The sequence below is a fragment of the Cryptomeria japonica genome, chromosome 9 (assembly GCF_030272615.1).
Source record: "Cryptomeria japonica chromosome 9, Sugi_1.0, whole genome shotgun sequence".
Classification (NCBI taxonomy): Eukaryota; Viridiplantae; Streptophyta; class Pinopsida; order Cupressales; family Cupressaceae; genus Cryptomeria; species Cryptomeria japonica.
In genome coordinates this window covers 154,343,096-154,357,505 of record NC_081413.1, presented here as the reverse complement: position 1 = coordinate 154,357,505, position 14,410 = coordinate 154,343,096, and the positions used below count along the sequence as shown (strand labels likewise).

The 14,410-nt window shown below is 36.3% G+C and overlaps 1 protein-coding gene across 1 annotated transcript in view; it reads left to right on the top strand.

The window, feature by feature from the left end:
- The first annotated feature begins 4,816 nt into the window (after positions 1-4,816).
- The window catches only part of LOC131059198 (pantoate--beta-alanine ligase), an 88,135-nt gene continuing 78,541 nt past the window's right edge, over positions 4,817-14,410 (top strand). Inside the window, exon 1 of the mRNA XM_057992524.2 lies at positions 4,817-5,617. Coding sequence (XP_057848507.2) covers positions 5,051-5,617 — 567 coding nt within the window. The 5' untranslated portion in view covers positions 4,817-5,050. The remainder of the gene's footprint in view (positions 5,618-14,410) is intronic.

Genomic DNA, 14,410 nt, shown 5'->3' with positions numbered 1-14,410 from the left:
AAATTTGACCTTGCGCATTGTAGTATTTGCCAGACTTCTGATAGTATAATCTCCACGATGTTTTACTGAAAAATTCATTCCTTTGAAGGCATGACAACACTCCTTATGCGTGAAATCATTATCATCATGTTGTGCTACACTACTCTACTCTATTTGCTGCATAATGGAGATTACTCTGACGTGAATACATCCTTGCATACATCTTCTAAGACATGTGACCTGTGGCGTGAATGATTGTTGTCCATACTGACTTTGATTCTAGTCTGTATCATTTTCTGAAATATGATTGCATGCTCTTGTGAATTGATCACTGTGATTGTATCTTTGATTATATGCATCCCTTCCACAATTGTGTTTAATGGTATCTTGGATTGTGTTAGAAAATGTCTTCATTATGACTCTGAAAATGCATTGTATTCCTTACTATTCGCTGCCCACTGAGTCTGAAAAACTGAATGTTGCATTTTCTATACTTAGTGTACAACTTTAAGTATGCACTGCATATCTCATTAGCATGCGCAAATACCTTGTCCACGTCCTTTAAAAAGGAGAGTCTTATCATGTTTATTGGCTGATCATGTGATCGCATACTTGCATTTTGTTACTCTTTTTCTATCACCAGCTCTAATATAACTTAAGTGTATGAGACCTTGCTATCCTTTCACATGAGCTGGGCTCAACCCTTGTGGGAGCCTCATTCATCCCCACTCATTTTTGTGAATTTCATGACTAGCAAGCTGTCCCTTTTCCTAATCCTGCATATGAAGAAAACATGTTAGCAAAAATATGCATATGCATGGTGATTTTCCTTTGATCTGATATTTGCCTTTCAAGATCCCTCTGCGATGTTAGTTATATGCATCTGATGCATGTAGGGATTATATATATATATATATATATATATATATATATATATATATATATATATATATATATATATATATATATATATATATATATATATATATATATATATATATATATATATATATATATATATATATATATGCGTGCATTAGTACACATGTTAGGAATGTAGTCAGCCATTGCTTAGAACAAAATGTTCTAACGCATTGTATATTTTAACTCTTTTGCAGATACCAGAAGGAAAGCAGATACGGACCAGGGTGAAGCAGCAAGACAAAGGCAACATCGAGTCTACTTCAACTGTTCCAGTCTTTCGGGCAATGACTGGTTCCATTCTCAACATGCCTTCTTCATTTTTGTACTTATGCATACATATCCGTATATTTCTTTTCTGCACTGGATGCATGTAGCTAGTCTCACGACTCTTTGTGTGGGACGCATGTTTGAATATTAATAAAAATACTTCTCCTTTTGATGAGATGTGTCTCTCTTTTGTTGTTACGGACTAGAAGTATTTAAAAATACCATCTTTAGCTCATTCCTTAGTGCAGTTGGAAACACAAAAATAGAGAAGTAGTACACACTTGTTTCACTTTGTAAAAACTAGCATATCTTAACCTATTTATCAGCTAGAAGTGTAAAATAGGTAACAGGACCAACTTGCAGATATTCCAACCAATACTGCACTTGACAGACCTAATAGGGCTATCTGACTCTACGCCTTCCACAAACTGGTTTAGTCTCCTAATGGGTGACCATCATTGACCATGAAATGTTATGTAAACCTCCAAAGTACTCTTATACCACATTCAAAACTTTTTCCAATGCTCTACCACTCAATTCTCACGCACTGCACTCATCAATTGGTCTGTCACATAGAGATGCCAAACCTAGGGTTAGTTCTCCATCCTCTTTGCCCTATTGTATCTCGTTAATGGCTTTTGGAACTAACATATGATACAGTGGCCTATCATCTCCTATAACAAAAGAGTATTTAGTTAAGGATTGATAGGCCAAAACCCATTATTGTAATCAAACCCTAGGGGTTTAAGGGTTTTAGGCTACCCGGTAGAGATTTGCTTGTAGAATGGGGCATCGATCACTTCAAGATTTTACACTGAAAGAAAAACAAAGGTAAAATGATCTAGTTACAGGAACTATTCCATGATCATTCTTTCCAATCCACCTTCAGTATGCAATCAACATAAATTAGACGGTTTTTTCTGAGTTTCCAACAGTTCTTAATGCTTCAATTTCTTTCCAAATCAACCAAACAACATCCTTCGGTGTTTGGGACCTTTAAAGATATCTCTCAAATGACCACAACCTCCTCCAAGTGTTTTTCAAATTGACCGATCGTTGAAGAATTACGACTTACAAAAAGTGCAAAATTGTCATGACAACAAATTGACAATATGACAACTTTTGCATAATTCAACCAACTTAGACTGTAGACTATCATAGTCCCCCAAAATGATTACATTTGATTCTAAAACATCAAAAATGACTCAAATAGACTTGTGGTCACTTGATCCCTCAATTTAGACCATTGTGACCCTTATTGACTCAATTTTCTCTACTAGACCCTAGATGACAATTTGATTAAAGATTAAAGAATGCACAATATTATAATGTCATATTAGAGCATTGTGAGTTGCAAAGTATAGTGACTAGCTATAATAGTGAAATTAAGTTGAGGTATATCTACTATATCATCTTGCATTACTCTGTCAGTGGAAGTGATCCAAAAGTGTATGAGATAAGTTATCTAGACAATGAGATTGCTTTGGTAAATTGTTATGTTCTACATTCCTTCACATTTGTGAGTTATGTTCTGTACTTTGAAAGGAGAGTATGTCTACACAAGATTCATCATAATCCAGAGTTTTCAAAGTTTATCTTTTGTGGTCAATGAGTTTAAAGTGACAATGTAGTCATTGTGCTGGTTAATCAAGTGGGATGCTATTCTGGTTCAATGCGCTAGAGGTTTGTACTGTGTGCTCATTAGAGATAGTATGTGGATGACCTTTAGGGTCAAATAGGGCTACATTGGGAACCACAGAGTGCGTTATTGCTTCTAGAGTAGCATGTGGGCTATTGGACCTAGCCTATTATGTGTTTGGTCAAGGAATTTGTTTGGCTGACTTGTGAATATTGTTTTCATGTTTTGTGTGGCTTCATCAAAATATCATATGCAGTGTTAGACAATGTCCAAAGGTTGATTAGATCAAGCACAATCTGATTTGCTAGTTTTGAAGGTCTGCAATTCATATCTTTATATTTCAGTGGGACTGGTGTCTCATTTGTTGAGTTGGTGCTCAAATATTTGTGTTGGGGATTGGTATCTTATTAGGTTGGTGCTGCAAACACAATTGGAGATTGGTGTATCTGGTAGGATGATGTCTGCTTCATGCTATAAGTGATCTATTATTTTTGTGAGGTTGGATTTAGGTAGTCGATACAAGCAACTATTTTCACCACAATTTTTCCCATTTTGGGTTTCCACGTACATCTAGTGTTCTTTGTGTGGATGTGTATTTTTATGTGTTGTTTAATTGCCACATCATTAAGAACATTTGTAAGAACTGCTTTGATGTTTTAAGGTTTATGCTTGGTGAAGTAATTAATGGCAATTAATGTTTAATTAAGTTGAAATTGGGATATATTGATTCACCCCCTCTCAATATATTATGTGCACTTCAATTATGACAAAACAATATCTTTAATTATTTTTGTATGTTATTAAATGCAAAAGATATGCAATTCTTTATAGCTAAAGGCCAAAGACATCTAGAAAAGATAGGAAGAAGGGTTTTTCTTCCCCGAAGAAATTTAGCTTAAAAGACAAGTAGAAAGAGATCAACAAAACACAGAAGAATAGCCTCAACCAAAGAGCACTTGGGATTTTTTATGGAAGCTGTTGTGTAGCATAGGGATTCAAGAACTTTTGGAGTCTTGTTGACAATCTTAATGGGCACAAACATATTCAAATTAATTCTAAAGTTCACATAGTATTCAAAGACTTGGCAAGTAATCACATGGTTTTGTAGAGAACTTGAGCTCATAGGAAAAAAATTGACATTTGCAAGAAAATTGTATACCATTTGCAATGAGAGGAGCTAGGTAATTGGGAGGCAGGGAGGAATGCCCTCCTCTGCAAAGCATGGGTAACTAGCTATACCCAAGAATTTGGAGTAGTTAGTTGATAATTGGCAAATAGTGGTAGGAGACAAACCACCTGAAGCGAAGCATATCGTGATGAAATCTTGACATCGTCTCATTATTGAGTAGACAATAAAAAATGTTCTACTCTGTAAAGATTCATTAATAAAACTCGCTAAAACCATGGCAAGCAACTCACCTCAATCCCTCTACAATCTCCTTTGGTGAGTTCTAAACCCTTGATTGGTAGCATTAAGAAATATTGTTATGATTTGCAAACTATTTTTTTGAAATCACTACTGACCGATGCAACTGCTCTTGTACGCAAGTGAACCGCCCGTCCTTACACAATAAAAGAAAACAAGCAACAATCAAAGAAAGGGAGACATATAGAAAGCCTAGTTGAAGAGCATGTATGAAACCATTTCTCCTTGTGTAGATACAAACATGTATGCAAAATATGGAAGAATAAACAAGATACGTGAACCGTTCCACAAATGCCACCCAAAAGCACAAGGGAATTTCTCAAAAACATAAAAAATTTATTATTTAATTTTGTAAATTGAAAACATTAGTCTCCACCTATATGAGCAAGGACTAATAATTGATTACTTTGTTATTCACTAATATAAAAAAAGAGATTCTTTAAAAATACTATTTATGGAAATATTTAACCACCACTCATAAAATATTATAAAACATGAGTCAATTTACCCCACTAATTAGAAACAAACAAACACGTTTCCAATAATTTAAAAAAAACTGTTTTTCCCACGAATTTACAGGGATACCTTATTTCAAACGCAAACGTGAGGAATTTGAGGTTTGACAGTTGGATACAAATGCAACGGGAGTAAATTTACAGGTAAACCAATAAAACCAAATTGCATATAAATTCAATGGGAAAGGTGCTGTGAGACCAATGAAACGTAATTTCTATGCCTCTGCTATAAAAAGTTTAATTCTCATGCTCAGCTGCCAAGTGATTTCTGAACATTTCGGAGTGCTAGAGTTGTGAAATATGGGGGAGGACATTGAAGTAATTAGAGATAAGAATAGCATGAGAAATTGGTCAAGAACCAGAAGAGCGCAAGGAGAAAAAATATGCCTGGTGCCCACAATGGGGTATCTTCACAGAGGTCACCTGGCGCTTGTAGAAGAGGCCAAAAAGAGAGCTCCAAGAGTGGTGGTTTCAATTTACATCAATCGTGCTCAATTTGCAGTTGGAGAGGATCTTTCTACATACCCGTCAAATTTTGAGGGCGATTTGAATAAGCTGAAGGATTTGGGTGTGCATACTGTATTCTTCCCCTCCGATCTCTATGTAAGAGAAGACAATGCAGGAGCTGGACATGGACAAGCTAACATTGCAAGTAGGTATATTTCTTGTTTGGAGGGTAAGAGTGGAAATGGGCATGAGACATGGATTAGAGTTGAGAAGATGGAGACACCACTTTGTGGAAAATCTAGGCCTATATTCTTCAGGGGAGTTGCAACGGTTGTTGCCAAGCTGTTCAATATTGTGGAACCTGATTTTGCTGTTTTTGGGAAGAAGGATTATCAACAATGGCGCCTCATTTGTCGCATGGTAAAACATGATGCTGGAATATTTTCTTTCCGTATTGTTGATTTGAATAATCTTCTTTGTTGGGCTACAACATTGCCTAAGTATGGGTGTTAGGCTATATTGCTATGCATGATTTTTTTTAATAGAGCATTTTGGGCTGCTAGGTCATTGGATTAGACACTATCCTATGCCTGGTGAAATGAATAATAATCAAAGGACTCCACCAGTGAATTCCGATTTTAAGTTACTATCAAATAAGATAATAAAATCCTTAATCATGTGGGGATGTTCATATGGTAATTCTCATAGCTATTGATTTCTGAATTGGAAACATGAAGCACAAAAGGAAAATATCCCAAAGCCAAAGTCGATATGTTTCATCAGAAGGCATTTTGAAACCCTTAACAAATTGAGAAGCACCCTTGTGAATTTATTGTAGGATTGGCCATGATATTGCAAATCCTTTCTCTTTTCTTATTCGTTGGAGCGTAGACTATCTTTCATAATCTACACAGTTAATAGTTCATAGAATACGTTACTCACACGGGTTACTGTCCTTAAAATGATATCTGGAACAAACTACGAAGTATGAGATCATTATCTATTCTGAATCTGATCAGCTTTGACATCACAGTTGAAAACCTCAAACACCAAGTATGTTCCTGTTCATGTAATCATCCTCAATGGCTGTTTGTAGATAAATTACAAAAGACCCGTTTTCTACACTAGTTGTCTCAAGAGATTCTTCAAACCCTGACCTGAAGGAATCTCCATGTTATGAATGACATTTTTGATATGTGATTTTGTGATGTTTTTGTGAATCTGCCTTACCATGGCTCCTCGTACCTTAATGCCAATATGATAGACTTGATGGTCATACTATCATCTTTATGCAGTTCAGCGGTCCATTTTCAACATCTTATACCACATTAATAAAGGGTCCTTTCGACCATTGAATCTTCTAAATTTCTAAATAATCATATCACCGTTCTTCCTCTTCAGCTGGAGCACATTTGGGAGACATCTTGTCTGCTTCCTTTGTTGTGTCCACGTCCTTCCTAGATACGACGGTCATTACATCTCCAAATAATGTTGTTCCCCTTCTGTTGTTGGTTTTCGTCGGCCTCTTTTGCCCTCAGCAACTGCTTAGATGCCTCAAGAAACATCATTTGCTCCTTCATAATGTTTTCTCCTTGGCTAATTCACAGAGGATCCTCCCTCTGCTATCTTCAGAAATATTTGTAGGCTCAGTTCAAAGTTTATAGGCTCATCATCATGAATAACTTCCTACCAATTGCTTACCGTTGGATACATTCATTGATTCTCCATCCTCATGTTCAGTATTCACAGATTAAGATAGATGCTGATAGACTGCTCAAAGCCAGACTTTATGATAAATGAAGACAGGGCTTGATCTGCTTGTATTTTCTGTACCTTGTTTGACCTTGACTTTGATCCTAAGTTACCAGTTCAGGTTCGGGTACGAGAATCCGGTATGTGGGTATGGGCAAATTTTTTTTGCCCTTGGGTATGTGGGTTCGGGCTCATCTGTGTGTATGTATGTATGTATATGCATATATGCATATATATGTGTATATATATATGTATGTATATGCGCGCGCACACACATGTGTGTGTGTGTGTGTGTGTGTGTGTGTATGTGTGTATATGTATATATATAATTATAAAACTAAATACATTTGATATTATGATACTTCATCATTGATCAATGCCAAATGCCAATTGATAGTTCAGAATTTCAATAGTATCATATTATGTCATTTGCCATATGATATATATCAATGTATCATATATGTCTAGGTTCGTGATTCAAACGAAAATCATTACAATTACAAAATTGACAATCAAAAATAATTTTTTTCCTTTCTTCAATGTTATCAATCATTAAAAGGATCTAGATCAAGATCATTGTTTGCTTCAAGTTCAAATTCAAAATCGTTTGAACCCAAAGCAGTGCCACTCCCAGCAGGTGCATCATGTGTAGGTATCTCACCATCATCACCCATAGTGACTCTAGCAAGATCATCAATAGTTGCATCCAAGTTGGTACACTCAAGGGTTACATCCCAATGCTTCGTTGACCCATCCTTGTATTGCTGTTCCTTATGTGGTAGAAGACGCAAATTGGAATTAACGTAAATCAAGTCTTCTGCTCTTTTTTGTAGTCAACCGGTTATGCTTCATTGAGTGGATAAAGGATTATGTACTCCAATTCTGTTCAGTAGAAGAAGAACTTGCAACTTGTTGAAATTGGAGAGAAAACCAACAAAAGTTAATAATAAAAAATGCAAAATAAATTAAAGAATGTTAAGTGCTAAAGTCTACAATACAAATGTTAAAAATAAAAAGTAAAAAATACTTGTGATAGGATCTTGATTGCAAGAGGTTGGAGGAACAAATGATCTTGACCATGGAGGTACCACCAAGTAGTAGCATCCATTTTGGATTGGTCATTAATAGCACAGTGACTGTTATTTTCCTAAGATAAACATGCCAAACTCTCTCCTAACATGTTCAACCACTTCAGGATCTAAGAAGAGTCTAGCAAATGCCCACTTGTACCCAATAGCAACTTCAGAATCTCTATATGGTGGAGTTCTCCCTAGCAAAGAAAGTACATCAGTGCTATAGTACTTGGGAGATAATGCATATTCAAGGAGGTGCAATGGCGTGTTCATCTTGTTCCAGAGATGAAGAGTGATTTTTTCCACCCTTTTGAAAAATATTTCTTTGGGATCATTCTCTTTTTGTGCTATTATGACTTTCATTTTTCCTATCATGGTGTCCATGCCATCATAGACTTCCTCCAAACATGTTGTATCTGTATCAGCAAACCTGATCACACTCATCATAGGCTCGGGGAAATTCAAGACATAAATTGTCATCCACGATCAATGACCTAACCTTTTGGACCTTCTTTGAATTTGACTGCTTCCAAACACCCCATTGGTCACTAATAACCTAACTTGTAGGGTTCACTGGTCTGAGGGCTTGGTATTGGTCCTGGTCCGGTTCACTTGTGGGTTTGGCCAGGGTTCGTGCCTAGGTGAGCGGGTTCATCCAGAGCGAACCAGGGCAAACCTAGACACTTGGGCGCCTAAAAACATTTTTTTTTTTGCAATCAGCCATTTGAAATTTGCCAGTACCTCAAAATTTTACAAATATGTCTCTGACTTGATTGATAGCATTAAATTTGTGGTGAGGATTGGATTGTGAAGGATGCATTCATAACCATTTTCAAGTGTAGAGGACCCATTTTCAAGTTACAAAACACACCCAATTTGATCAAGTTGTTGAATACCACCAACGTGCACCCTTATATAAAAACAACTTTATTGCTTCTTACCACAGGGTTTACAATTAATCTTGTATACCCTCAATCCTCCAAAAGTTTGTTTTTGCCTTACCATGTACCAAAAAGTGACAGAGGAGACTCCAAAATGTTAAAAGAGTACCACCAAGGGGTTCAAAATATCCTCAAGATCCCAAACTGGAGCATTATTAATCAATGTGAATAGGGATCAGATCTACTGGTTTAATGATTAGAGAACAACATTGGGGTGAAGAACATTCAAATCAGAATGGTAGTGCCAAATGACCATAGAAAAGGCTGTAACACATGGCATAGGAGGTGTCAATACAAGTTAATCAACCAAAGTATGGTTGGCAGGTAGTAGTGGTTTCCTCTAAGAGCTCCAGTTTGCTAGGTCTTCCTCTAATATAAATATTATTAATTGCAGCTTAGAGCAGATATTTAGTTGTTGAAACAATGATACTTGAACTCGATATTATTATTTTGATATCGAATGCTATGATCATGATGCTATGATTACAAGTTTATGGTGGTTTTGTTGTTTATATGATGCTATGTGACATTCTAATTTTAATTCATGCTTCTAGGCTGCATATATATATATATATATACACACATTGTTTTTGTACTAACGAACCCCTACCCCTTTTCAAATTTTTTCCATACTAGCGTACCGGTTCTTCGAACTTGAACAGCTGCCCGAACCCAAACTGGCAACTTGGCTAATAACCATGGCACTCAATGCCTCTTTCACCTTCAAAAGTTGTCTCATCACTATTGTATGTGATGCAAATTGGGTCTCAACAACCTAGGATCATGTAAAAAATATGTCAATAACACATTAAAAAATATTTATACATATTAAACATGGCATAAATAAAATTAAATAAATAAATTAAATTTACCTTCAACGATTCCAACCTCAAGAAACTCCTGAAAATGGCTTCATATTGTGGTTTGTCACAAACATTTGGATCTCCTCATTCTCTAGGTATATTTCTTTCAGCCACTCTATTTGAGTGCCAATTGCCTTTATCACCAAGTTAAGAGAGTATACGATGCATGGTATCCAAAAAATGCAGTCATATCTTTGCTCAACCAAAGCACTTGTAGCCCTACAAACCTTTGCATTGTTTGTAATGATTTGGACCACATTTTCATGATTCACCATCTGTATGGACTCAATAAGGATTTTGGAAATGAACTCTACATCTTTGATTTGCCCCTTACAATCAATCACGCTCAAAAACATTGCCCCTTTGAGGGACACTGCAATAACATTTATTAATGGATGGTTTTTTGCAATCTTTCCATCCATTAGAAACAATAGAAACTCCCGATTCAACCCAAGAATCTCTAATTGGTTTGAGTGATGTCTCTACAAAATTCTTCTCTCTTCCCAATAAGGTGGTGCACACCTTTTCATACTCAAGGTTTGTGAAACTAGGAAGTGCACTATTGATTGCTGCCACCATTTCTCGCCAATATGGTGATCTCACCAAGTTGAAAGGAAGACCATTGGCATAGATGCAACGTGCAATTTTTTGCTCTACTATATCTCTTGCTTCCATTTTTAATGCCTTGTCCAATGGGCCTCTTTTGCAAGAAAGATTAGGATTTTCTATTTCAGCTTGCAGAGACGGTATCTCCAAGAAAGGATGTTGGGAGGCCATTACTGGTTGATGATCTGTGTAAAGTCATTTTTTTTTTTCTTTGCGGATGGATGAGCTCTTAGTTTTGCTCTCTCTACCATACTATTAGCTTCTTCTTGTTCTCTAATGAATCCTACTATTTGTGTGGCAGACAACCCCTTCGTATCTGGCTCTTCACACATTTTAATCCCTTTCCTAGTAGGGCCACAAAAGTGGGGTTTCACTTGATAATATGACCACCTATAATTGGTTTTACAATAATTACAATTCTAGATATCTTCCCCATCTCTTGGAAGTTGTTCAAGCATTGTAGTATGACTTAAATTTTTTTTCCTCACGTGTTGGGCATGTGGGTTTGCCCCAGTGCACCCTAGGTGTGTAACCACAGCGCACTTGGGGTGCACTCATGTGAACCCTTGGGCAAACCCGGTTCGGGTATGCTGTCCAGGATGTATGAACCTTGCATTGTAGCTTTGATCAGGTGATGCTTGCTTACAGTTGTTTTGTATATTTTAAACTTGGGCATACTTTGGGAAAGAAGCTACATTCTTCTAGTCAAGTAGAAGTGCCAACAAGTAGCAAACAACATATTTCTTGCTTATTGCTTTGTTTTCATTCTATTCAAATTAGAGTTGATCTTTGATATGAGCAAAGCCCAATTATACTTGGTGCAAATAAAAAATGAAATCAATTTTGAATTATCAATAGATTCAGCTACAAGACTCTCAAATTCACAAAATAATTCTAATCTACCAATAGAACATGTAAAATGAATGTACAATGAATCAAACAGTAAAGTTACCTCCATACAACATTTTGCTTATTTCCATTGTCCTTTGAAGCTCTCTTTGAATGAATGATATGTCGCTCTCAAAATTTTTGCACAAGCACAAGTTGCAGTATGATCACACAAAAGCTCAAAGATTGTGGTTAGAAAATGATCATGGATGAAGACCGAATTTATAGACTGTTTTGATATTGATCAACGGTGAACATTGGTTGAGATCATAAAAATGGGACTCGGACTCGGCAAGGCCGACCTGGACTTGAGACTCGGAGTCAGACTTGGCTTCAGACTCGGCTAAGTGAAAAACTCAAGAAATTTAGAGATTTTTAAAGATTTAAAACTTGTTTCATGCACCCTTTATTGAATACACCTTAAAGACACAATAACATCATCAAACTCGGCTCATTTGATTACATACACAAGTATACATCAATCACATAAGCATAAACACAAATTGTAGCTAAAGGAAATAACAAACATAGATATATAAATATTGTCAAATGTATACGATATTACAAAACTCATGGAATAAAAAATCCATGTCATCATATGATCATCATCAAATGTTCCATACAAATACCAAAGGTAAATACAACTACAAGCCTATGGCTCAGAGGAGCCTGCTCCAGCCCCCTACGAAGGCGTCTAAGGTAGGTCCTGGATGATTCGACAACCATGGCTTCTCCCCATGACACCATGCCATGCTCACCAACATTAAGAACATCTGTGTCACTATCTGCCTTTAAATCTCCTGTCTCTGCTCATGCTCTCCGCTCCTCCTCTGCCATGGCTACAGTCTCAGCCTCTATATCTACTTGGTCGATCCAATCAGTGTTAGACTCGGAGGTTAAATTTTCCCTACTTCTATCGACGCAGTTTCCCCCCATATTTTTTGACGGGGGTTTGGGGGCAGTGCCCCTTGCGCGCTCCCTGTCGCGATACAGGGTGGGGTCGAGGGGCAGCGCCCCGCGAGGCCAAAAAGACTTTTATTATTTAATAAAGGCGTCGGGTGTTATTTTTCAATTGGCTGACATGTTGTAACCCTAATTTTTCTCATTCTCATGCGGAGGTTGTAGTGAACAAAGATGAGATTATTCATTTAAAAAAAACTTTTTAAAATGTTTTTTTTTGTCATTTTATTTAACCCAGCCGACAGCCGAGTTTCACGCACTAGACTCGCCGAGTTTGGCGATTTTAGGCCAAACTCGCCAACTCGGTGAGTCTAGCGAGTTCGCCCCCTGGACTCGGACAAGTCCGAGTCCGAGCTCGCCAGACTCGGGGGCCATAAATCGTACTTGGACTCGCCAAGTTTGGCGAGTCCTGGGCGATTTTCCGATCTCTTGTTGAGATTGATTAGAAGATCAATGGTCAATAATTGATGAGATTGGAGGCTAAAAATAGGAGTTAACTAATTGCTTGTTTTAGTGAATTGATTGCATGAGAAAATAATGGATGAGAGAAGTGAAGAGTGACTTTGTAGTCGGCATAAAATGCCTATTGTTATTTTCGATAATATTGGTTATCCAACAATGTATTAATTGTCCAAATTAAGTTTGGTGTCACTCTCGGGTAGTTAATATGTCGGTTGGTTGATGGTTGTGTTCCTCTTGGCAACCTTCGGGTTCTTTAAATATGTTACGTACCGCCAAGGAAGGTAGTAGGATAGAGTTTGATCAATTGTGATCCCTGATTGACCATCTCTGGTCTTCGTCTCTGTAATAATTTCATGTGCAAATAATGATATATTTTACTCCGTGTCTGGTATGCATTGTCATCTGTATTATTATTTCCTGTATTTAGTTTATCAGATATAGCAATAAACAAACTTTTAGTTGAACTGAAGAAGTGCATGAGAAATAAAAATAAAATTAAATAAATAAATTATCTAATTCCATGTGCATGATGGAAAAAAAATAAAATAACGATATTATTTATTTTTAGAGGAACTATATTTAGGAAATGAGTAATTAAATGAACTAAAACGATTTATTTAATTATAGAAGAAGAGTTAGCTAATTAAATAATTTAAAATAATTATTTAATTATAGTGAACTAGAAGAATAAGTGAAAACTGAATAATATTATTTAATCAAAATTATTTAATTAATATTAGAAGAAATGAATAATTAATGAAATAATTAAAGTGGAAATGGTGCGAAAATTTGAATTTGGAATATGAATGAAGAAATGATGTTAGATTGATTAAATAATAAAATTAGTTAATTAATTATAGAAGAATAAATGGCGTGAAATGAAATGGAAATGCGTTAATCATTTTTCAGTGTCTACAATACCTCATCTCATTTTGTATTTTGTTTATTTATTGACAGATCCACAGAGATATGTCCATACACCTCTGTTCAGTGTTAATCTGGACAAGAGAAGGGAGGCTACCAACCTCTCATAGACTTAAGCTCAGCTGGCTTCTATCCTCTGTTCCCTTCATTATTGGATGTGGGATCCAAAAGATTGTCTTCCCTCAATTTCCATAGTTTGCTTGCACTTTTTCTGCAACTTGGGAATCCAGAGAATACTTAAAACAACTCAATTAGAAGATTTTTTCTATTTTCATTTTGGCAATTCTCCAACAATGTGAGACAGACCTAAACTGACACAACGACAACCCTCTCATTTGTCTATTCCATTATTCACAAAGTTTGCATTGGTGGAACAAAAATCATTGCTAGGTAGACTCCCCTCTCTAATTGCCATCTCAGGCAGGCTTTTCAATTGTTAAGCAATGCAGTAGCCTGTACATGGGCGGTATTGGATTAGGACACTCATGGGGACTAGTGATACACCAAGTAAAAAAGGGTTTTGAGATTTGGTTTCTAATAGTAATAATCTGTTTTTGTGTTCTAACTAAATTTCTTTTCCATGACCATTGCAATTGTGTGTTTTCATTATTAATTTGATTCAAATTACTAGTGAATCTGAGTGGGTTTGTATTTAAATAATGTTTTTGGAACAAGGTAATCTAGCCTTCATGTACTTGTAACAGAGTTATCTGTATAAGGATCGCTGAATCTGTAATCTTTCAT